We start from the raw sequence: 24,812 nt of genomic DNA, 5'->3' as shown, positions 1-24,812 counted from the left end.
AGTGGCATAGGGATGCACTAGGATATAGTGAAGTTGGATTGGTGACGGAACAATACTTCAGGAGGTGTATGAAGGAGCTTGGGTTGGATGTCCCTCTTTTCAGAGCATGATGATAGGTAATCAAAGCTCTGGCGAAGGATGTGGTTAAATTGTTCCAGTCTGGGGTAGTACTGGGTGACAAAGGGGATCTCTCTTGTGGGTGGTTCTTCATGTCTGGTGGGGGTGTGAGCAGAAATGGCATAAGAGATCTGTTCGCAGACTAGGTTTTAGGGGGGAGCGGGTTATGCTTGTCTGTGAAGGCATTGGTGAGATCTTCAGTGTAATAGGCAAGGGAGCTCTTGTTGCAGTAGATATGCTGGCCCCAGGCTGGGTGGGAGGGCCTTACTGGTGTGAAAGGAATGAAAGCTGTCAAAATGCAGGTACTATTTATGGTTGGTGGGTTTAATGTGGACAGTTGCAGATGGAGCCATTAGAGAGATCAACGTATGCTGGGTTGAGGAGGACCAGGCGAAGCGGATGGGAGAGAAGGTGTTAAGGTTTTTGAAGGAATGAAGATAAGGATGTCCATATCATGAAGATAACAACGAACCTGAGCCAGACAAGGGGGCATTGTTGGAGGCTAGGAAGGTCTCTGTATGTCCCATAAACAGATTGGTATAGAAAGGTGGCCTGTGGGGTGTCCATGTCTGTACAGGGAATTTGTTTGCATACCTTCTGTTCAAAGTAGTAGTTGTGGGTTAGGATTTAGTTATATGATGAAAGAGGTAGTGGATTTGGAATCTGAAGGACAGTAGGAAAGATAGTATTCAGTAGTGATATTGATATATTTGGGAGATGACACCATCAGTGATGAGTAGGTATCCAGGAGGTAAAAGGGTAGGGATGGTAGAAAATTGGTGAAGAAAGTGGTTGATATCTTTAACTTGGGAAGCTAGTTCACGGGCAATTAATTGGAGGTGGTCAGTGAGGGATGAAATTCTTTCACCTGAGGGTGTACAGGATGTTTGGTGTTGTGGATTTTGGGGAGCATGTAGAAGGTGCGTGTGTGGGGTGTCGGAGGTGAGCAGGGATATGTATTCAGGGGAGTGGTTCTAGGAAGGGCTCAAGGCTTTAAGCAGGGATTGGAGATTGTGTTGCACTTCTGGGATTGGATCAATCTGGCAGAATTCGTGTGGAGGAGTGAGATAATTGGCAGAGGCCTTCTGCCAGTTAGTCACTGTGATTCATGGTGGAACCTTTGTCTGCAGGTAGGATGATTAGGTCAGGTTTTGTTTTCAGTTTATGTATGGCTGTATAGCCCGCGTCACCTAGGACAGCACTTTCCTACGCATAGAGGCGGAGCGGAAAGGAAGCGTGGGGGGATGAGAACTGTGCTGCACGTGTGGCACTAGAGAGCAGGCAAACAACTCCATGTTGCCGAACTGCGTTGCTGCAGACAACAGCTAGGCTCATTTGTGTCCGGTACACCGATTCACTCTGCATGACATCGGGAGGCGAGAACAGTTGATGCAGCTTTGTTAGGATGTGGAGTACAATTTCTCTCAAAATGAGGTCATTGAAACTGCTTGCAATAATTATTGTTTATTGCTATTTGAACTGCATTATAAGTTAAAATTTAATACATGACAAAATTAACTTCAAGCACAAACCTAAATTATTATGTTTGCTCTTGGTAACTGCTTCTACTACATAGAATTTTTAAAAATGTGTGAGGTGTTTATGCATATGTCTTTGGCTATAGATAAGTGTAATCACTGCGTGTAAAAGATAGTTAGTGCTAGAAAATACTAATGTAAGAGACTATTGTAAAAGTGGTCAGTAAGTTGTCATCTTGTTTGCTGTAAACAGGCATTATGAGTGTACGCTAATGCTTTCGACAATAGTGACCGACCGCATTAGTAATCTATTGAACAAGCAACAATCACCCATCATCTGGGAATAACTCCAGGGAATGCTGACCAATAATATCAGAAATCACCGTTATCTCGACAAGTAACAGTACTATCTTTTTAGGGCCGTATCCAGTTCGTGCCTTTAAAATGACAGGGGTTTACATGTGGAAATCGCACTTCTGACAAATTTGTCCAGCTGCATTCTCGTATGTTATTAGAGCATACAACAAGGTGGGAGAAGCATAATATCTATTTGGGCAATATGTTGAACACTATAGTCTGCATTATAAAAAAGATACCAAGTCCTAATCAAAAAGGCTAGGAAGTTCTCATTATTGTCTATGCAACTTACATGTTGACAAACATGTCATTTAAAGCACAAGTCTTTAAAACTAAGAAATATTATTACCTTTTTCCAAAGGCTACATCGTAATACCACTGTCATTTGTATTTGAGTGTGTTTCTGAACACTCGGATTGTAAATTTCTTTCTGAAGCTTCTTAGCATGCCACACAGACTGTGCCCGCACTGCAGGTGGGATGTTGTCTACTGCCTCATGCACAAGTGATTCAGTGTATATTATCTTGAATGTTTTTTTTTAGTTTTTTTTTTTTTTTTTTTTTTTTTTTTTTTTTTTTTTTTTTTTTTTTTTTTCCTCCCACATAGCCTTAAAACCCATTGCCCAAATTAATTCCGTGTGCCCACACTGACTGTGACTCATGGGTAAACTCAGAACTGTGCAACCCCATGCATGTGCAAGGAAGTCAAATTTATATGTTCTGTCATGTGACCTGTATAAATTAACGAGCTGCAGGAGATCGGCATGAGTCTGGAGTGTACTGTGCATACTATTTTTATTTTTAAGTTGGGGAAAAATATCCACTTTTCTGGTGTACTTGGTGTTTTCTCTGTAACAGTTGAATTATAACAGGCAGTGACAGACTACGGAGCAAGGTGAGTCACGTCACGAAACTGACAGCTTCATTTCCGAATGGGAGCCACTGCTGTTTTTCTTACGCATAAGTACAAGTTTATTCTCAGAAACAAAACCAGAAGAATAGTCGGCATGTAGAATAATTATCTGAGAACCTATTCTTATGAGAACTTTAAAACCATCAATACCGTCACTCATTTTCCAGCAGATCTTCCTCGAATGGTTCTAACTGTCCCATGTTTCAAGGTAATACACTGTTGAACTACCTCCTCTCGTATCGTGAATCTTTATATGGGATATAACTAGTGCTGCACCTATGTCACTTCTTTGAACTAGAAACTCTCTTAACATATCTGGAACCAACATCTTTTAAAATTCTTTACATTGACGAAGCACTTACCTTTGAACTGAATTTTCTCGTGCGTAACTGTAACCCGTTTTTGTTAAGTTGGGCATTCATTGTTCACATGGAGCACTTTAAATCATTGTTGTTAAATTATCAATTTATGTTTATAGGTTCCTTGTGATTTTGATGCTTTCCGCGTGACATGAAACCAGCTTCTTCTATGGTTCCTGCAGCTATGACACTTGTTTACAGCTCTCTTGCTGACACCACACAGTTCTGGAGTCCGTTCTTGTCTTTAAATGTCAACAGTTGGAAACCTGCTTTCAAATTCACATTTGAAAAAGTTAAAAATGCGGTAAATATTCCCCCTCGCTTGCTTGTGAAGCACTTCAAATTTATTGCTGTCACCTGGCTTTTTTTCAAATTGAACTTAAACATTTACAGGTACACATTCACAGCCATACTGCTCCAAGAAAAAAAGGAAACAAAAAAATGACAGTTATTTGAATAATTAAGATGTCACAAAGTACAGTAATGGTGCAACATGTAGGAGTGAGGTTCTTGCTTTCTAGCTGTAAATATCTGATAGCCACTCGGAAAGAGAATGAATATTTATTTGTTGCTAGTGGAGGAGGATGCACAGAACGGATGAAAATTGGCCCGCATTCTTACATGATGCGAACTTTAACATTGAGTTTCCTTTGTTTAAAAGAACTTACGTCATATATTGTTTGTAAAGGAGCAGGCAGGGAATGTGTGTTGAGCCATTGTGACGAGTGTTTGTCAAAAGTACAGCAGTGGGTTTTGATTGAACAAACAGAAGTAGTCCAATGCTAGAGCTCAGCTGGGGAGTTCATTGATAAGTTAGTGGGGACAGCTGAACAAGTTAACCTCATTCATACATAGCCAGGTCACAAGCCTTACTTCTTAGAAATTCGAAGGGAATGACTTCCATAAACAAAGCAGTCATTTCATTGGGTTTCAGTGAAATTACAAGAGGTGGTTCAAGGCTACTGCTACAGATTTGTTCAAGGAATGAAAAATTTGTTTTTGAGGTCTTTGTGTCATGTCTTGATGATATTCATCATGATGTCTGCTATACAAGATAAATAAGTTAAATTTCTAGAAGGGAGATACCCACATACAACATTCCTGCTTCATTGATGGCTGCACTGGACAGCATGAAAATAAATATAATTTAATGAAACTGTGCCTGCATCAGAAGGATTTTAAACTCCAAACTTATTGATCATTTTTTGCAACCAGTCATGGGAAGAGAGAGAGTGATGGGACACGGGGTACTGTAGTCTGTAGCTAGGAAGGAAAGTCTATGGCAGCATTTGAACAGTCAAGTAACAACTACTAGGACATTGTCCGCAAACAGCTTTTCCATGCCATTTCTCCTCACAACCCCAATCCTGCCACAACCCCCAAAAACCAGCCACTGTAACAGCTGAACCATATCCTTCGCCAGGTCTTTGATTACCTATCATCGTGCATTGATATGAGGCACATCCTACCCGTGATGCTTACCACCCCTCCTAAAGTGGTGGTCTGTCACCCATCCAACCTCCACATCATCCTAGTCCATCCCTATGCCACTCCCAAACCCAACCTATTACCACAGGGATCACATGTTTGTGGAAGACCTAGGTGCAAAACCTGCCCAATCCACCCACTCAGCACTTCCTATTCCAGTCGTGTCACATGTTTATCCTACTGCTTCAGGGGCCAGACTATCTGTGAAAACAGCCATTTCATTTACCAGCTCTGCTACAATCATTGCACAGCGTTTTACATTTGTATGACTACCAACTAGGTGTCCATCAGGATGAATGGCTGCCGCCAAACTGTTCCAAGAGCAAAGTAGACCACCCTGTGGCACAACATGCCGCTGAATATAACACACTTGATTTCAATGGCTGTTTCACTACCCGAGCTATTGATCTACATCCATACTCCGCAAGCCACGTGATGGTGTGTGGCGGAGGGTGGAGGGTACATTGAGTACCTCTATCAGTTCTCCCTTCTATTCCAGTCTCGTATTGTTCGTGGAAAGAAGGATTGTCGGTATGCCTCTGTGTAGGCTCTAATCTCTCTGATGTTATCCTCACGGTCTCTTCGCGAGATATACATAGAAGGGAGCAATATACTGCTTGACTCCTCGGTGAAGGTATGTTCTCGAAACTTCAACAAAAGCCCGTACCGAGCTACTGAGCATCTCTCCTGCAGAGTCTTCCACTGGAGTTTATCTATCATCTCCGTAACGCTTTCGCGATTACTAAATGATCCTGTAACAAAGCGTGCTGCTCTCCGTTAGATCTTCTCTATCTCTTCTATGAACCCTATCTGGTACAGATCCCACACTGCTGAGCAGTATTCAAGCAGTGGGCGAACAAGCAAGCGTACTGTAACCTACTTCCTTTGTTTTTGGATTGAATTTCCTTAGGATTCTTCCAATGAACCTGTCTGGCATCTGCTTTACCGATGATCAACTTTATATGATCATTCCATTTTAAATCACTCCTAATGTGTACTCCCAGATAATTTATAGAATTAACTGCTTCCAGTTGCTGACCTGCTATATTGTAGCTAAATGATAAGGGATCTTTCTTTCTATGTATTCGCAGCACATTCACTTGTCTGCATTGAGATTCAATTGCCATTCCCTGCCCCATGCGTCAATTTGCTGCAGATCCTCCTGCATTTCAGTACAACTTTCCATTGTTGCAACCTCTCGATATACCACAGCATCATCCGCAAAAAGCCTCGGTGAACTTCCGATGTCATCCACAAGGTCATTTATGTATATTGTGAATAGCAACAGTCCTACGACACTCCCCTGCGTCACACCTGAAATCATTCTTACTTCGGAAGACTTCTCTCCATTGAGAATGACACGCTGCGTTCTGTTATCTAGGAACTCTTCAATCCAATCACACAATTTGTCTGATAGTCCATATGCTCTTACTTTGTTCATTAAATGACTGTGGGAACTGTGTCGGAACGCCTTGCGGAAGTAAAGAAACACGGCATCTACCTGTGAACTCGTGTCTATGGCCCTCTGAGTCTCATGGACGAATAGCGCGAGCTGGGTTTCACACAATCGTCTTTTTCGAAACCCATGCTGATTCCTACAGAGTAGATTTCTAGTCTCCAGAAAAGTCATTATACTCGAACATAATACATGTTCCAAAATTCTGCAACTGACAGACGTTAGAGATATAGGTCTATAGTTCAGCACATCGGTTCGACGTCCCTTCTTGAAAATGGGGATGACCTGTGCCCTTTTCCAATCCTTTGGAACGCTACGCTCTTCTAGAGACCTACGGTACACCGCTGCAAGAAGGGGGGCAAGTTCCTTTGTATACTCTGTGTAAAGTCGAACTGGTATCCCATCAGGTCCAGCGGCCTTTCCTCTTTTGAGCGATTTTAATTGTTTTTCTATCCCTCTGTCGTCTATTTCGATATCTACCATTTTGTCATCTGTTCGACAATCTAGAGAAGGAACTACAGTGCAGTCTTCCTCTGTGAAACAGCTTTGGAAAAAGACATTTAGTATTTCGGCCTTTAGTCTGTCATCCTCTGTTTCAGTACCATTTTGGTCACAGAGTGCCTGGACATTTTGTTTTGATCCACCTACCGCTTTGACATAAGACCAAAATTTCTTAGGGTTTTCTGCCAAGTCAGTACATAGAACTTTACTTTCGAATCCATTGAACGCCTCTCGCATAGCCCTTCTCACACTACATTTCGCTTCGCGTAATTTTTGTTTGTCTGCAAGGCTTTGGCTATGTTTGTTTGTTGTGAAGTTCCCTTTGCTTCCGCAGCAGTTTTCTAACTCGGTTGCTGTACCTGCACTGCCAGCTTTTCTGAACTGTGCAGGTGAGAATTATCATCACAACACATTCTCTGCTCCTGTATTTATCATCAAATTAAGGTAATATACTGCCCAGACCCCTCCACCCAACAATTTCCACCCTGACTGTCCTAACAGTTTCCACCCCGTCTGTCCTATCATCTCCCCATTCTTGTCTCCCACCCTGTTTATTTGCAGCCCTGTGTCAATGCATCCGCTCATCTTTCTCCACTCCTCTCCCTGTTTCACCACCTCTCTGTCCCACAACCTTCTGACTCTCCACCTGTTGGCAGTCTAGTCCCTGCACACTCAACTGGACAGTGTTCTCTCCCCCCACCCCCTCCTCATTGCTGCTTGCATCCCACATGATGCATTCCAGCCTGAGATGCTGGAGTTGGGGTGGTGTTGTTTTGTGTGTGTGTGTGTGTGTGTGTGTGTGTGTGTTTACTGACAAAGGCTGTTTCCGAAAGCTATACATGTCTTTTTCAGTTGTGCCTGTCTTAACTTGATGTGTCTTCTTTATGTAACTAGCAATAATCTTTTCCTACATTGTTGAAAAATTACTACTGCTATTCACGTTTTGCAAAGCCAATGTTACTGATATTCACTTTAAACTTATATCTGAAGGAATGGTTGTGTCAACTCATCAGACTTTGCAGAATCACATGAAAAACCAAATCTTCCAGGAACAAGAACTTTCTCTAACTTCCAACCAATATGAGACTTGAGTATAATTGAGGCTAGAAAAATATAGTAGTGATGCAAAACCAGCTGTCACATTCAACCTAATGTAACAATAAGCAAACTCTTATTTGTGAAACTATGATTTATATTCTGGGTGTTTTATAGCTTGAATTTAATTATTTTCATCTACAAAGTAATAAACAGAGTAGTGAAAAACCCATTACTTTTTCTCGTTTGGTAGAGTACATCTTTGAAAAGAAGAGTAAAAGGAGTTAATCACCCCTTTCAATAATATTGCTCTTGGTGCTGTTCTCAATATTTGTTTTAAAAAATTTGAAAACTGTGATTAAAGATTTTTCCTGGCTGTGTGAAGTTTCATGATGTATTTGTTCACATTTCTTTGAACTCTTTGCACATTGACAAATACACAAATTCCATATTTGTTGCTATATAAGGAAGATATAAACTATTTCATACTTATGAATGCATTGTATCTTCGGCTTAACAAAAAGCTGTGAAATTCCAAAAACTTTGGCCAGTTTTAAAACCCAAATCATTTTGGATATTGCAAAAATATTTTGAATTCTTATTTAACTCTATTAATGGAACAAATATAAGTTATACCAAAATCTGAGACCATGACTGTTATGGGGTGGGTAAACTTTACATGGAATGATTCTTCAGTCAGCATAGTGTGTGTTTTGGGAAGCTCATACTGGTTGAGGTGACATTGAGTAACCATCTACGCCTACACAGTAACTGTATTCATCCTGTGTATCAGTACTTACAGTTAATCCATAACTACTGTAATTCATATCATACGGTACAGTACAGTCACAGCTAACACAGTGACAATTTGCATTTGCTTGGGTGGCTGGAAACTACTGTTGCAAACAGTGTTGTCAAACCTGTCACACCCCTCTCCAATACAGTGACAGAATGGTGAGCTTTGGTATTTTACGCAAAGCTCAGTGTTATCAAATGTCAGTCTGAATCAGATTTCTTTGTCTCCTTCTGGTGATCGGTTAATCATTTCCAATACTAACAAGAAATGGTTTTACATTGGTTGATATCGGATAATTTTGAATATTACTCACAATTTATTTCATATTAGTGGTGAAAGGTAGTTTAGTTTTCCATAGTCTGAAATAGAATATGTATTTCTGGTAAGTGCTCTTTTCCATTTTAAGTAGATGGGTATGTAGATATGATTCTTAATGTTTCTCGTACATATTTTTAAATGAATATTTTAGGCAGAAAGTAATCCATAATTATTTCATTTAGTGTATAGTGATGGGTTTCTGCAGTATCGTGTGATGCAGAAGCTTTGTAATACACTTGTCTTGATGTGATGTGAGGGACATAAAAGCTGCTGAGTCACAAGTAAAAGCATAACATTTTGTAGAGTGATTTCTGATTATTATCCATATTATGTGTGCTGCATGTATTAAGTCATCCTGTCACTCGTGTTAGGAGAATTACGTTTCCACATCATGTTTCTTGTGCTATGATTGGCTGATAGAAGCAAACTGAATTATGGCTTAGTGAAGCTGAAATGCTGAGTGTAATAATATGTTCACCTCGTCAAGACAGGCAACATCATCCAAAGTGTGGAATGAAAGACGACCTATGTAAGTCAATAAAACTGTAAGCATTATATGCTTCTTGATAACAAACCCAGTATGGTATATACATGGGTTTTTCAAATTTGTATAGTATTGCGAAAAGAATAAAACCTGTTGCTGTCCAGTGTATTTGAATTACACTACAGGTCCAGCAGCCATCTATTGAAGAGAGCCCACATTTTACAGATCAGGATGTCCAATGCTACTGTTCTATTTTTTGATGAGCCCAGTATTAGATACATAGTCAGTGTATATTACGAAGACTTGACATGCTGTCAGATGGGGAAATGAGCCAACTGAATTATTGAAATGTCTTATTACAGTCTAATGTACTCACACCATTTCTGGCTTTGTTCAGTTACAAAACATGGTAGTTGATGGAAGGAAAGTAGCCAACTCCACCTTTGGGCATTGTTAGCTTCTCATCTATAAAATGCACTTCATGTTGTGTATTGAGAACAATGGTTGTGATGACACACTCAAGCATCTAAATATTGGGAACCCCCCCCCATGGCCATATGTAGTTTTTTGGTGGCTACATTCTATGTGTGTGGACCAACACTTTCCTGTAATTCCATCTCACGTTAATTTCTTCATTAAGTGAAGAATGAAATAAACAAGTACGAACTTGCAAAATGTTATGTATCCCTTGCAGATTTCTGGCAGTAGACAAAAGTGTTGTAAGCAGTCTTGTCAGCATTTGGTGTGAAATGTGATGGCTGGAATGAACAGTATGTCACTAGCGTTGGCAGTAGCCAACCAGGAAACAGCAGGTAGAAAAGTGTTGTAGCAGTTAGTGAAAATACTTTCTCGAGTCTCAGTGTAAGTGCAACTGTACCACGCACAGTATATTTTAAAGTTTATTGTTGTCATGAAATGCTGTTGTCAATAACTAGACCTTGGGCTATTCCACGGTGTTTGTGCCCTTGTAAAGGTTTAAAGTGGAGAAAGGCTTTTTTGCCACCTTTGCTAAATTAGGCAGCCCAAAACCATTGTTCTTCCAACCATACATAATAGGCCTCTGAAAACACATCCAGTAAGCTGGCACTACTAGATTAATCTGTGGGCTCCATTTATTCGGGAAAAAACATTTGGTGTGAACATAAATTCTGTTCTAATTGCTGGCCCCATAGTGCCAGAGAAGAAAACACATCCTATTTAGTTAAGTTTCTGGTCAAAGCAGATTGGTGATACTACAGACTCCATTACACCCCTTGTTTTGAGGCATGAGGAGCAGATTGTCTACAGTTACTGAATTGTGATTCATGTGTAAATGTTTGACCTAAGGACGATTGTTCTTTGGAATTGTTTCATCGTATTAGTCGCCATGTGTACAGGGCACATTTGTCATCTGTTCTGCTATTTTAAAGTAAGACTGCTGAACCCACCTCATATTTTTTGTTGAAGCTGTTCTTCGTGTAAATATGGTAAATGAGTGTCTAGAAATGTTTCTTATGTACATGTTGACACCTCTTTGTTGGTGCTTTTTTCTCTCCTGGTAATTTTATATAGTTGCACCAAAAATCTTGCATGTGCAGCCATTTGAAGACTTGTTGAAGCACATTCTTCAGCCATCCTACTACATTAATGATGTTGAAGGCTACAAAGAGCAATCTTCCAATGTTAGGATACAGGTATTTTTGGTATAATGGCATTACAAACTTTTGCCCATCCACTGAGCAAGATAATGCAATGATAAGACTGGACTCCCATCTGAAAGGATTTGAAGTTCAACTTCTACCGTATCTTCCTTCGCCGTCGGCGTTGTCGTGGTTACCGTGAGACACCGTTATACCAAGAGGAAAGGCGCGTCGATCTGAGAGCATGAGATATGATGACCTTAAGCCATAGACAACACACAACGGTCACGGTAGCACCTGATTCCGGAATAGCTGCAGTAGTTAAGATCTACGAACTATCCCCTGTTGACCAGGTCCCCAAAACTTAACTCGTAACGAGATCCCTTCAAAGCAAATTGTCATACGATCGTCTATAAAGGCTTCGTACAACGAGAGTACATGTTACGGTTTATGGAATAATAACAGATACGACCAAACTGTCTTGTCTCTTCTGCTTTATTTAACATAACTTCGTTCGCAGTTTCATTTCGCATTCACCACTCATTCACCGAAACCCTTTGATGAACAGTTTTGGTTGCATAACACCAACAGTCAATGATAATGATACAGCTTTTCTCCTTTTTATAAATTGAAGTCTGCTCTCCGTGATATAATAAAAAAAACCGGTCTCAATACCGCGTGCCTCGTGAGACGCGAATAGACTTATCCTGGAATTGACCGCCCTGTAGGTGTACTCAATTTAATGACCACACTACACTGTCCGCTATTTCGTGTAACTGAATGTCCATTTGTTAGTCTGATTATACACTGTAGCTATTAAAAATTCGCCCCTATATTTTTCACAACGCACAAATAGCACTTCGTTACTGGTTTTCTTTTTTTTCTTCTAAGAGTAAACGGGGAAAAAAAAAGACGCCGTATCATCGGCTTAGTCGATATAAAGCAAAACACCTTAATGTGCCCAATTTCACCTCTTCTTACAGGATCGGCCACCTTAATCATTAATTCATTACATACTACTTCCAACAACGCCAAACAGGCATCGCCGTTATATTTTAACTGTATTCAAAAGCATGCCACTACTACTATGACCGACCAAATCACATCAAACCGCGCGGCGCGCGTTTCCAACGACAACTCTACGCTATTCAAGTTCCGTCACAGCTGTCTCGACTCGTAATGTTACAAACTCCCCATCCAAATTTAAGTTTTCTGTTTGCCAAAAGTGCCAGTATTCAGAGAAGGAAAAGCACAATTACTTTTCCTGTTCTTATCCAATCTGGACCTTTGCTCAGTGTCTAATGACCTTTCAGTTCCTTTCTTATTGCTTGCAAGATATGGAATATATTTATATAAGTTACTTGTGACCCAGTTTGTTTGGGAGATCCATGTGATGCAGCTACAGTGATTCTTCCTGTGTGTCAGATCTAAATGCTAATTCAGCGTTAGAGTAGATATATGCCCTGATTATTGAAGAGGCCCAGATTTGAAATGTAAAGCAATGGATACTCCAGGTTGCAATATCAACAATGACACGTCGAGTTACAGACAGGCACCATGGGAAGACCATACATTTAGCTTTTGGCCAAAGGCTTCTTCATAAACACACACACACACACACACACACACACACATACGACAGCCATTTCTGACAGCTTGGACCAGATTGCAGCTGTTACATGGAATGAAAGCAGCAATCTGGCAGGGATGGGTAAGGTGAAGGGATAGCAGGATATAGGTGGGGTGGAGCATTCAGGGACTATTTGGAGGCATAAGACTGCCTTCAGATGCAGCATTGGAAGGCTGGGGGTCAGGAGGGGGGGGGGTGGATTTTAAGAATGGGTGAATGGCTAATTGGCTGCTGTTATTGGGCTTAAGAGTGAAAAAACTGATATATTAAGTGTGTAAACAGGTGGATGTATCAGTAGCTATGAGTGCTGCTCAAGAGTGCTGTGTGTGTTTGCAGTAGAGGCTTACTACGAAGAATTGATAATTTTGTTGGACCTCAGTGCACTTTTCACTGAGTTTATTCCCCAGATTCCTCTGCAGTCTTTTAACTCAGTCACCCTTTGGATGATACTTCCAAGCCACCTACAATAAAACAAAGAAACAAAGTGATAGTGAAAAGCAAACCATATCCTAGAGAATATTTCTCTGCCTGAACTGAGTGCCTTAATACAGCTGAAAGAACACGGTTCCACCAGGATGGTACAAGAAGATGTACTGCTGCAATGTCAACAGATTTGCTTAGACACATGGACTGCACTTCTGGATGTGTCTTTAATTCTATTCTATGAGTTTTTGAAATGAATACTGTAATTGTGCAGCAGTATTGCAGATGTCTACACAGCCAAATCACCTGACTCTTATAGCCCACCCCGAACATTCACTGCAAATGAATATTCTTTGGGAGCACACATGGCTTCTCATTAGGACTAGATGGACAGCAACAGATGGTCACCTTTTTGCCTACTCTTAAGAATGCTGTGTGTGTACAACACACAACAAAATACAGGCTTTTGGCAGTTTGAGCATTAAAACACGAGATAATGAGAACTCATCGCTGATTGAAATTCTGCATCTAGTGTATCACAAAAGAGTAAACTTTGTTGCATGACTCATCTTTACAGGTGCTGTGTGCATGTCCCTTATAGAGGACACACGTCATTACTTTCACAGCATGTGCACTGATAAATAAGAGGAAGAACATTGTTTATGCATGGTTGGGCTCCAGCACTAATTAGATACACCTTTAGACACAGATTCTCATCTTGAATGGCAAATGTCTAGATAGGGGAGACCAGTTAATGGCCTACATGTTACCTCTACATCAATCCTTTGGATTGTTGCATGTTAGCTTACACAAAAGATGTGGATGTGCCCAGTTTTTGTGGAAAAGTCTAAAATCATTTGACAATATCTGTGATTATGCCACCCATACCTGACAGGTGTATGTCTAATGTGGAAATGGAAGTCGAGATCAACATTAAACATATTACTTGTCAGACATGATTAAATAAACTTTTTACTGTTCTTGTGTGAAGAGTTTATAGTCTGATCCATGAATGATGGCGGTTAGTGCATGTTGAGGCACAGACAGGGATTGCATTGTTGACAATTCTAGGTGACAGTTGCGGTACATTCACATGCTTTCTGCTGAAAATTCTCTCTTGCTTACGTACGCAGAATTTATCACTTACCAGCACAGTCTACTTGGAATCAAAATTCACTAAACAACTCGGTACGATCACATTTAATGGTCGCATTAGCTACAGCATTCATGCAGAGCGCTCAGAAATACTGAACATTCATTGGCTGTCAGAGTACACGTGATGTAGGTGTGCAGAACAAGTCTAATCATGACCGCCATCGTTCGTGACTCCAACTATGGAATGCAGTGTGTGTGTGTGTGTGTGTGTGTGTGTGTGTGTGTGTGTGTGTGTGTGTTAGGGAGGGGGCTAGTAGCAGGGTCATGGTGTTTTTGTGAGTAGTTCATGTGTATGATGTGCAGTGATGGTTGCAAAGACTTAGTGGAGCTGAAAACAGATTGTAAACTTTTTTTGTTTTTCTTCCCCCATTCCTACCCCAGGGTTGAAATAACTGCATTTGTGCCGAGGATATGCGCTCTGGTGATGGTCCAGTGCTGCCAGTACCTGCCTTTAATGCACAGCAGAAGAGTGCAGCTTCTTCAGGTACCATTTCAGATATGCTGAGAGTCATAACCAGAAGAGAAGAAATAATGCTCAGCTGCACTGGTCTTGGAATACCATACTACTTATAGTTGTGGAACATCACACTGCATAGCTAAGATTGCAGCATTATGTTCCACATATATGATAAAACTTATCCTTGAGCCAGTAGTAATCCTGAGTTTTATATCATTTCTCTCTGTGTATGGTTCTGACTTCAGTTGTGATGGACTGGTATCTAAGCCAACAGTGTTTGCATACACCCAGTTGGTGTCTGCAATTACCTGTATGGCTTTCTGGTCTATGCCAGAGTGCAGTATCCGGTGACGTGTTTTTGTGGGTATATCCCCTGATGGCTGTCATTGCAGCACCCATCATCACAGCAACAGCAGCCGCCGCCACCACCATCTCAGCAGTCGCAGCAGCAGTCACAGCCACAGGTTCTGCCACAGCCACCACCTCCACCACAGCTGCCACAGCAACAACCACCACCACCGCAACCACCTAAGCAACAGGCAGCACAGCAGCAACCGCTACAGGTACCACCACCTCCACCACCACCACAGGAACAGTCACAAATGTCACCTGCGGCACCGGTTAAAAATGAACCTCCGGGTACACCAGCTGCTGGTCCTCAGATGGAAGTTGATCCTGATAAACCAAATGATGGAAGTGAAGTTAAACCAAAACCCTGGCAGAAGAAAAGATTTCCTGCTTGTGAGTAAATGATTTTTATGATACTCTTCTTAGAATCCTTAGTTAAGTAATCAGATTACCTGAACTGTTTGTGAAGTCTTTTTGAGCCCTTTTAAAGTACCACTTCTGGTTGGTTTATTCTGTTGGTGAGAGTTGCGGTTGAAGCCATGTGCAAGTTAACGTGTACTTCAGTTCCACAACTTCTTTGATTTGTGTAGGTTGAGTGGTAGTGAAATACTAAAAAGTTTATGAAAAATTTTTTATGGCATGGGAGAACTCCCAGCTGATAAAAACGTTATTCCAATCTTATCCCTTGTTTCAATGTAATACTTTGATACATGATTTGAAAAAGTCTCCAAATTCACTCTCTAGAACACTTTATTTCAGTGTAACTGTTTTGGGCCAGCTGTCCATCTTCAGGTGTATTACAAAAAATATGTAACTTCATGAAGACGAATATGTTTAGTTTTGATAAAGGTAGTTTGAATTTGGTGGACATTGTCACCTTTCTTACATGCAATTAATTGCACTTTTAAGTGTGTGCTATGCTTTATACTGAGCATCAGTATGAAAAGAATGACATAGAAGAGTAATGATTAGTTAAATGTTTCATTAAAAGTGACTTCTTGTTTTTGATAATAGTACTTACTGCCACAAATTCGGACAGTACACAACTTTATTTACTACGCTGTAGTAATGGCTACACGTTCTTGTAGTTTGGTGGGGCAGCTGGAGATATACAGTTAGACTGGCTGTAATATTTGAAGTTTGATGTCACATTTGCATATTTTAATAAATAGTTAGTGAGGAATATTGCAGCATCATAATAAATTCAACTACGGTCCTACCTAGAATTAAGATTTAGGCAGTGTGTCCACTTGCACCTTTACTTTGGCTTATAGTCACCTCTAGTCACCTGTTCCACAGTCGAGAATAAATTTTGTAGAGCTGCAATTAAAGCCATTGGGCATTTGTTGTCAGAATAAAAATGCTGGGTTGTCTCTGTGAAGTTACCCTATGTGGGAGGGATAAACTGCTGACCGTGATTTTTTTTTTTTTTTTTTTAAAAAAAGGTCAGTCCTATCCTGACAATACTCTTCTGACTCAGAATGTAATCATGCTGTCTGAACAGCAAACACTAAACACATTGTCTTCAGTAAGGGTCGTCACCATATACTAGAGATCAGAAACATAGCGAGTACGAGTCTAATGTTGCAGGTTTTGTACTTCACAAATGAAGGTGCCCCTGTTACATCAGTGCTAACAGGCCTCCTTTGTTCCTGCTGTAGTATGGCGAGCATGACGAGTAATAATTGTGGCACTGCAGTTGCTTCATACTCATTGATACAGTCTCTTACTGAAGCATGCAGAATTGTAAGGCTAGTCATGATGTATTCTTACCATGGAAGATGAGTGCACCAGTATCTTGCTGCTGTAAAGTAGCACTGACAAGGCGAAATGGCTGATTGTCAGTAACAGGAAGGCTTTTAACAAAGTCATTTTTGTTAGAGACTGGAAGGTGCCAGATGAAAATTAATTTATGCAAAGTTCTATTGGAGGAGGAATGACATCCGGAACAAGTTTCATGCTGTAGCCCACAATTCAGATGTAAAACACACAAATTTTGCCCAGTGCAATCACAATGGTTGTATACTTATTTATTCCACCTCTGCAGTGAGAAAACACATGCAGAGTCCAATGGAAACTGGCCACTTAGCAATGTCACTTTTATAACCCTCTGACAGAAAGTACACTATTTTTGTATTCATTTGGTCATGGTAACTTCCTTTTACAGGCTGTGAGTGAGCTGTGTAGCGTATCTCATTAATTTTTTATTTCAATAATTAATCACCATTTAGAGATTTCACTTCATCCTCTTGTCATGTTTTCTGGTACTGTGATTACAGGCTGTGTAACGGATCGAAAGTGGTTATATGTCATGGTAATTGTTAGACTTCTCTAATATTAAAATAAAGTTTACAGCAGTCATCAAAGTTTCATCTACATAAACGCATGTATAAACAAAACAATATTCACTGCTAACTGATCAGTCATTATATTGGTTTATAATAATCGTCAAGCCTAATGGTTGATTCTGTCATTTAGACAAGTCACACATTTTGTGGCATTTAACCTGCATTTGATAATGGCTATAAAGTGCAAATCATGATTCTGCGAAATAAATGCCCGCGAAAGGCAAAGATCCCGAGTTTGGGTCTCGGTCCGGCACACAGTTTTAATCTGCCAGGAAGTTTCATATCAGTACACACTCTGCTGCAGAGTGAAGAATCTCATTCTGGAAATGAACAGTAGTTTAAATTTAGTGGCAAGAATTTCTTTCAAAATGGTTGCAGGAATGCAGTGAGTCTGATTATACTTGGGAACTGATGTACTCGCTCTCATTTCTGAGCAAGCCTAATTCACTTGAACCTGACAAGACTCAGCTGATGAGTGGGCTGTGGTGGGGCCAAATGAAGTGTCTGCGGGCACATGGACGGTGATTGTAGAGGTGCTAGCGAATCGTACCCTGACACTACTCCTCTGACATGGAATGTGATGGTGCTATGTTGAAAAGCAGACACTAAACACAATAGCTTTCTCCTTAAAAAGAATTTTAAGACTTTTTTCTGCTCCATAGCCAATTATGAAATATGGTCTTTTCAGTAGTTTCAAACATTGCATGAGGATGGAATTTGCTCTTGTCTGCATTTAGAATTTTGTTACTAGTTAAAAGAAAACTTTCAAACCGTAGCTCCTTTGGTCATAACATCACGTTATATGCTGAAATGCTTGTGTAATTCTATTTGGCTGTACTACCAGTGGACTTGGTCAGTCTCCAGATTGTCATTTTGTCCTTCCACGGGTGACACCACCGATTTATGTATATTTCATGGCACCAAGAGTAATAATAAATTTTCCCACCAATAACAACTTTACCATTTTACTTAAAGCTTTAGAAGTAATGTTCATTGGCGATGCTGTTTTAATTGCTTGATTTTTCAAAAGAAACCTGGAAATATTTGAAATAGATAGTGTTTGCAATGATGACATAAATCAGAGAACTGTGGTTAAACAAAGTGGTGGAAAGCTCAGGTCAGAATATCAGCAATATTAATAAAGATGTTGAGTTACAGACAGGCACACCAAAAAGACTGTCACACATGGAGCTTTCAGCTAAAGCCTTGTTCAAAAAGGGGGAAAACCACACACAAAAACACTCCCTCCCTCCCTCTCCCTCCCTCCCTCCCTCCCTCCCTCCCTCCCTCCCTCCCTCCCTCCCTCCCTCCCTCTGTCTCTGAAGCCTCAGGGGGCAGAGGAGGGGAAAAATGCGGGTGGTTGTGTTACAGACCGGGTGATGAACATGAAATCAGAGGTGGTGTAGGTCTGGGGGGGGGGGGGGGGGGGGTTCGGAAACCATGAGGTTAAGATAGTGGGAACAGTATGTTACTGTAGGTTGAGAGTGGAGATAGTGGTCGTGTGCATTAGGTGTGCTTTTTCTTTTCTGGTTGTACGATCTCAACAGTTCAATATAAAATGTCAAACAAAACACATTCAGCTGTCTAAATTTCCAGTTTTATTTTATTTTTCCTGCCTGTTTTAGCATTTCACTACGCCATCTTCAGGCCCCCTGATTGATGTGTGGGAAGAATCCCACCTTTTGTACAATCGAAATGGGGGCCAGCATGCAGTATCTCTGGACTTCATTTTAACAAAACGATCCTTTAGATCAACACTTGCAGAGTCAAGTGATTGATTGAAGGGATCATTTTGTTAAAAATAAGTCTACGGATACTAGTGACTGTGCTGGCCCATATTACCAGGGGGCCTGAAGATTGCAGTGTAATGCTGAAACAGGTAGCAAAAATGAAATAAAACTGGAAATATAGGCAGCTGAAGGTGTGTTGATTTGATATCTCACTTTACAGTTGAGTAGCAGTCTTTCCCTTTTGCAGAACTGTGCTTGAGACAGTAGTTTCAGTATTTGAATAATTTCAGAAATTTGCAAGGTCTTAGGAAATTACTTCAGGTGTAAATTTTTGCTGCAGGATTTCGTTCGGTTGGTTTTATTATAGATAAGAGTTTATTTGTAAAATGTGTTACTAGGGGATGCAAAGTAAAGGCCTGGTGGGGGTTGAAGCACAGTTGTTTTGTCCAAGAAACAGGGAGGGAACGTAGGAAGAGTGTACACTTCAGTACTCTTAAAACTATAAAGACTGTCAAATGCTTTGGGTTTATACTCCAATTCCCTCCGTAGCACAATTTTTGATAGATGCTTTTGCTATCAGTACTTCGACACAATATCACATTGAAAATATTTACATTGTAACCTTTGTTGTGTTTCATGTGAATAAACAAAGGGCCACTCGAATTCTGAGGCGTAATTTTAGTGGAAATTTAATATGCTATGTGCTTTCTGTGTCTTTTTTACAAGTGATTAATTTGTTACCTTTTTTTTAAACCAAACTGTTGTTGTTTTCAGTTCAAAGACTGGTTTGATGCAGCTCTCCATGCTATTCTATCCTGTAAAAGTCTTTCCATCTCTGAACAACTACAACAGCCTACAACCTTCTGAATCTGATTAGTGTATTCATGTCTTGGCCTCCCTCTACAATTTTTATCCCCCACACTTCCCTCCAATACTAATTTGGTGATCCCTTGATGCCTCAGAACATCTCCTGCCAACAGATCCCTTCTTTTAGTCAAGTTGTGCCGCAAATTCCTTTTCTCCCCAGTTTGTTCAGTACCTCCTCATTAGTTAGGTGATTTACCCATATAATCGTCAGCAGTCTTCTGTAGCACCACATTTTGGAAGCTTCTATTCTCTTCTTGTCTAAACTGTTTGTCCATGTTTTAGATCCATACATGGCTACACTCCATACAAATACTTCCAGAAATGAGTTCCTGACGCTTTGACCATCATCAGTTATTTTTCTCCCCAATTAGCAAAACTCATCTACTGTGTCTCATTTCCTAATCTAATTCGACTACATTCCATTATCCTCATTTTGCTTTTGCTGAAATTCATCTTATATCGTCCTTTTAAGACACCATCCATTCCGTTCAACTGCTCTTCCAGGTCCTTTGCTGTCTCTGACATGGTTACAGTGTCGTCGACAAACCTCAAAGTTTTTATTTTTGTCTTTGGGTTTCAAATTTTCTTTTGTCTCCTTTACTGCTTGTTCAATAAACACCTTGAATAACATCGGGGATAGGCTTCAACGCTGTCTCACTCCCTCCCCAACCACTGCTTCCCTTTCATGCCCCTCGACTCTTATAATTGCCATCTGGTTTCTGTACAAATTGCCTTTTGTTCCCTATATTTTACACCTGCCACCTTCAAAATTTGAAAGAGAGTATTCCAGTCAACCTTGTCAAAAGCTTTCCTTAAGTCTACAAATGCTAGAAACATAGGTTTGAGTTTCCTTAAGTTGTAGGGTCATTGTTAAACATTTCTACGGAATCCAGACAGACCTTCCCCAAAATTTGTTTCTACTGGTTTTTCCATTCATCTGTAAAGAATTTGTATTAGTTTTTTTGCAATTGTGACTTATTTAATTGATAGTTCGGTCATTTTCATGCCTGTCAACACGTTTCCTTTGGGATTGGAAACTTTGAGGTTCTGATTGGAAACTCCATAGACAGAACAAATTTTCCTGATGTTAGCTTGTTAGCTTTGCCTTACAGTTATTTGCAACAAATGCCATGGAGTGTTCATAAAGCTGTTACTTCTTAGTATTATATTGCAGAATTTTCTTCCTAATAACATACCTTTCAGTGTCATAATGGGATATTTGTGTGCACTTTCCTTCTTCTGTGGATTAGATACTTGAACACAACCTTTGTCATTGGCAGTAAATTTGATGTTAAGAGCAAGCTGTTGCAGCAGCTTGCAAAAGCATTAACAGGGAAAATTTCTGTGCTTGTATTTAGGGGTAACAGTGCAAACTCAGCTGTACCTAGCTTTGTCGCCCAGGTCTAGGATTCACATTTAATGTGGACAGTTGTAAAAATTCTTTCTAAAGTTCTTCACATTTGATTAAATTGTGTTTTGGTTATAAAAGTTACACAAGCATGACAAAATTTGAGAAGTTTAGTGTGTAACTTTAAAAAATTAATTTAAAACCTTTTTTTAATCAGTTAAGGTGAACAAGAAGCTAAGAAAAAGAAAACAAAATGCACGACTGAGGAAGCTGTTGCAGCCAAAAAATGCTATGATGGTTCTTCACGAACTGAAAGCTGGAATAAAATTTACATTTCAGGAGCATACAAATGCTCTTACACAGACTATGTTTGTCGTCAATGCTGAGGTTAGTGTTTGCTTTTATATATTCAGTAACATATTTTTGTGTTAAATATAAGATTGTATTCATATTAACTGTAACATTATAAAAGGAAATGTCCTATTGCCCAGTCCAATCCACTAAGGATATAAACTTGAAATTTGGAGAGGGTGTCAATCTTATACTGTAGGCATCGTTGAAGAGGGGAAATATGGGATGAAAGGTAATTTTGAAGCTAGAACTACAAAAATTGGTATTTGGTGTCTTGGCCAGAAATAAAAAAAAAACTAGGGTTTCTGTACTTGCTTAAATTCAACCCTAAAGGGGATGAAATAGATCTTGAAAGTTTTCTAGAATACATAATTATTAAAGAACTACTGAAGCACTTTCAAAGCCACAGTGAATACATCATTATTAAAGTACTACTGAAGCACTTTTAAAGATACAATGAAAGTTGGTTTTTGGCTTCTCATTTAGGAATAAAAACTCCATGTTTCAGAGTTTAAAGATAAAGCCGTGAATATTGGTAACTGGCTTCTCATTTAGAAATAAAGAAATGTTAGAGGATGAAAGTTTGTACAGAAATATCACCATAAGAACGCAGAAGGCAGCTTCTGTGAGGCTTAATCTGAAGAGGGAAGGGGGGAAAAAAGCAGTGGTGTGATTTGTGAACTGAATGGAAGAAAGCTATGTAACAATCACCTCGAGAAATTCACTTTGTCAGAATGCCATATGAAACCAAAGGCTCTTATCTTAATACATTAATTTTTCAATAGGCCTAGTATATTTTTTTAATAACTGTACAAATGCAAGCAAAGTAGGGGCACTAAACTAGTAGTTAATATCATCGAAACTACAATTCCGTTAATTAAAAAATTCAAACCTGTGGTACCACTGGGAACTCATATTTTACTTAAAATTACAGAAAAATATACTGATGCCCTATGGAAATTAGATTGGGGGTTTTCTTAATTGTTTCGGTACATCAGAATAGTATCCTAGATGTTGAGATGGTGGTCTAATAGAACTTAATTATGTGGTTCTGAGGGAAATCACCAATCTGTTCCTTTGGGAAGCAGTTGACCTGCAGTTCAGTTAACGAAATAATCCCCAAGAGTTCTGCCATTGTTGCTGTTGAAAGGGCACACTATTTTGGTGACTGTCACTATTGCCATCAGCACAGCTGACGATGGTGTCACGATAAATTGTCGTTCGGACACCAACAACTGGCAGTATAACTGGATTGTTTTGTTACGAATATGCTAGGAGAATCTGAAGACACCAGTTACTTGCTTTGGTATGCCAGGTTAGACAAGATACATTTCACTTGCAGTTCACTACTACTGTCTTTAATTAAAAGCCATTTTAAAAAAATAGTAGTGTACTATTCCAATAATGGGCTGTTAGTTTGATAGCCAATAGCATAATGCAATAGTTTAGTCAATCATGTGTGTCTAGCAATGTTGTAAAATACATTGTGTTGCAGGTTGATGGGAAGGTGTATGTAGGCCAAGGGCTGTCAAAACCAGTGGCTAAGCAAAATGCTGCTGAAAATGCACTAAAAGCCTTGCTTTTGGAAAAAATGTCTGATGCAGCTATGAAAGCACAGAAACAAGATAATGCAGAAGTTGTTGAACCAATGCAGCAGGAAGTAAACAATGGAGCTGGCAGTGGTGATTCTGGTGAGGGAAGTGATACTGAAGGTGCAGGAGCACAAGGAAAGCCACAAGTCCCAGAGGATGATGTGCCATGGGGAAGTTTGGCTTCATTTGCCCTATATAAATTATTTACTGAATGGCAGAATCAAGGTACACATGTACCTCTTCCTGTTCCTAAACAGGGACCAGTATTACCACCTCAAGCCGGGGCGGCAGCAGCTGGACAGGTATATTACATATTGTTAACTCCTCTCTCTCTCTCTCTCTCTCTCTCTCTCTCTCTCTCTCTGTGTGTGTGTGTGTGTGTGTGTGTGTGTGTGTGTGTGTGTGTTGTAACTCTGAAGTATGAGAGACATTTTGCAGTGCCTATATGTTACGTTAATGTCAATTGCAGCCTGTGGTTCCGGGAGCACCTTCTCCCATGAAAAAAATTCCAGAAAATCCGACTGATCGCCACCCTGTTATGTTGCTAAATCAATTAAAACCGGGAATACAGTTCATTGAAGTTAACCGGGAAGGAACACCTCCAAATCTGACATTTACAATGGCAGTAACTGTTGATGGGAAAACTTACAATGGTGTGGGTAAGTAACAGATTAATATTCCTCAAATTTGAGATGATTTGTTGTTGGAGGTAAAAAATGGAAGTTGAATTGCTGAATATTAATATAATGTTTGTTCGCAGCGAAAAACAAAAAGGAGGCGAAGAAAGAAGCAGCTATTGCATGTCTTGCTGGATCATTCAACATCCGCTACTAACACATCCTGACAGTAAACAACATTGTTTAGACATAATGCATTTCTCAAATGCAATTTCTGATCTGTAGTAAAGACTTTTTTTTATATATATGTAGTAATATTGACTTTGAAACCTGTTGCCAACAATCACTGAAGTCTTAAGGCAGTATAGTTAGCTGTAATTCACTTTTACTTCAGCTATTAATGACAGTATACCATAGTTGCCTAGGGTTCGACTAAGCAATCTCTTGTCTGATAGTAAGAGATCATGTATCACAATGTTTTCTGCAGTACATGAAAATTTTGTTCTAAAGTTTTCCTTAGTATTGCACATTTGCATGTAGGCTGGTCTTTTACATGAAGTCTTAATTATTGACAAACCTTATGCTGTGTTCTTAGCTGTAGATGAAAGTTACAGCTATATTTCCTTTTCATAAATTAAAGTATTTCTTCTGTATTAATGTGAATGCTGCATTAGGTGTATAAAATAATAAATGTACCTTCCAAATGAGAGATGTAGGAACAAATTGTTCCATGTGACTAAATAATAAAATGTCCTTGGGCATTGTGTATGTAATTGTTGATTTGCAAGTGAACATATTTATTATTTTTCTTATGTGAAATCCATGGAGTGGAGCATCTGGAGTGCTGCATTTGATGTTTCCTTGTATTTTGCTTATAATGCAAATTATTTTAATTTATGAGGACCTCCCTCCTGTTGCCAAATGCTCTTTACATTTCCAAGGCGGCGATTCTTCTGGAAAACCTGGAATTCTCAGGTAATTTCACAAAATTTCAGGGAAATATGCATTTTAACCTAGCATTGAAAC

General features: G+C 39.7%; 1 protein-coding gene across 1 annotated transcript in view; it reads left to right on the top strand.

Moving 5' to 3' along the window:
- LOC126418918 (double-stranded RNA-specific editase 1-like) overlaps nucleotides 1–24,559 on the top strand; it is a 38,904-nt gene extending 14,345 nt beyond the window's left edge. The window contains exons 4-8 of the mRNA XM_050085945.1: nucleotides 14,978–15,326; nucleotides 21,444–21,613; nucleotides 23,073–23,471; nucleotides 23,639–23,828; nucleotides 23,930–24,559. Coding sequence (XP_049941902.1) covers nucleotides 14,978–15,326; nucleotides 21,444–21,613; nucleotides 23,073–23,471; nucleotides 23,639–23,828; nucleotides 23,930–24,003 — 1,182 coding nt within the window. The 3' untranslated portion in view covers nucleotides 24,004–24,559. The remainder of the gene's footprint in view (nucleotides 1–14,977; nucleotides 15,327–21,443; nucleotides 21,614–23,072; nucleotides 23,472–23,638; nucleotides 23,829–23,929) is intronic.
- Nucleotides 24,560–24,812: the final 253 nt, after the last annotated feature.

The sequence above is a fragment of the Schistocerca serialis genome, chromosome 1 (assembly GCF_023864345.2).
Source record: "Schistocerca serialis cubense isolate TAMUIC-IGC-003099 chromosome 1, iqSchSeri2.2, whole genome shotgun sequence".
Taxonomy (NCBI): domain Eukaryota; kingdom Metazoa; phylum Arthropoda; class Insecta; order Orthoptera; family Acrididae; genus Schistocerca; species Schistocerca serialis.
This window is presented reverse-complemented; position numbering and strand designations above follow the sequence as displayed.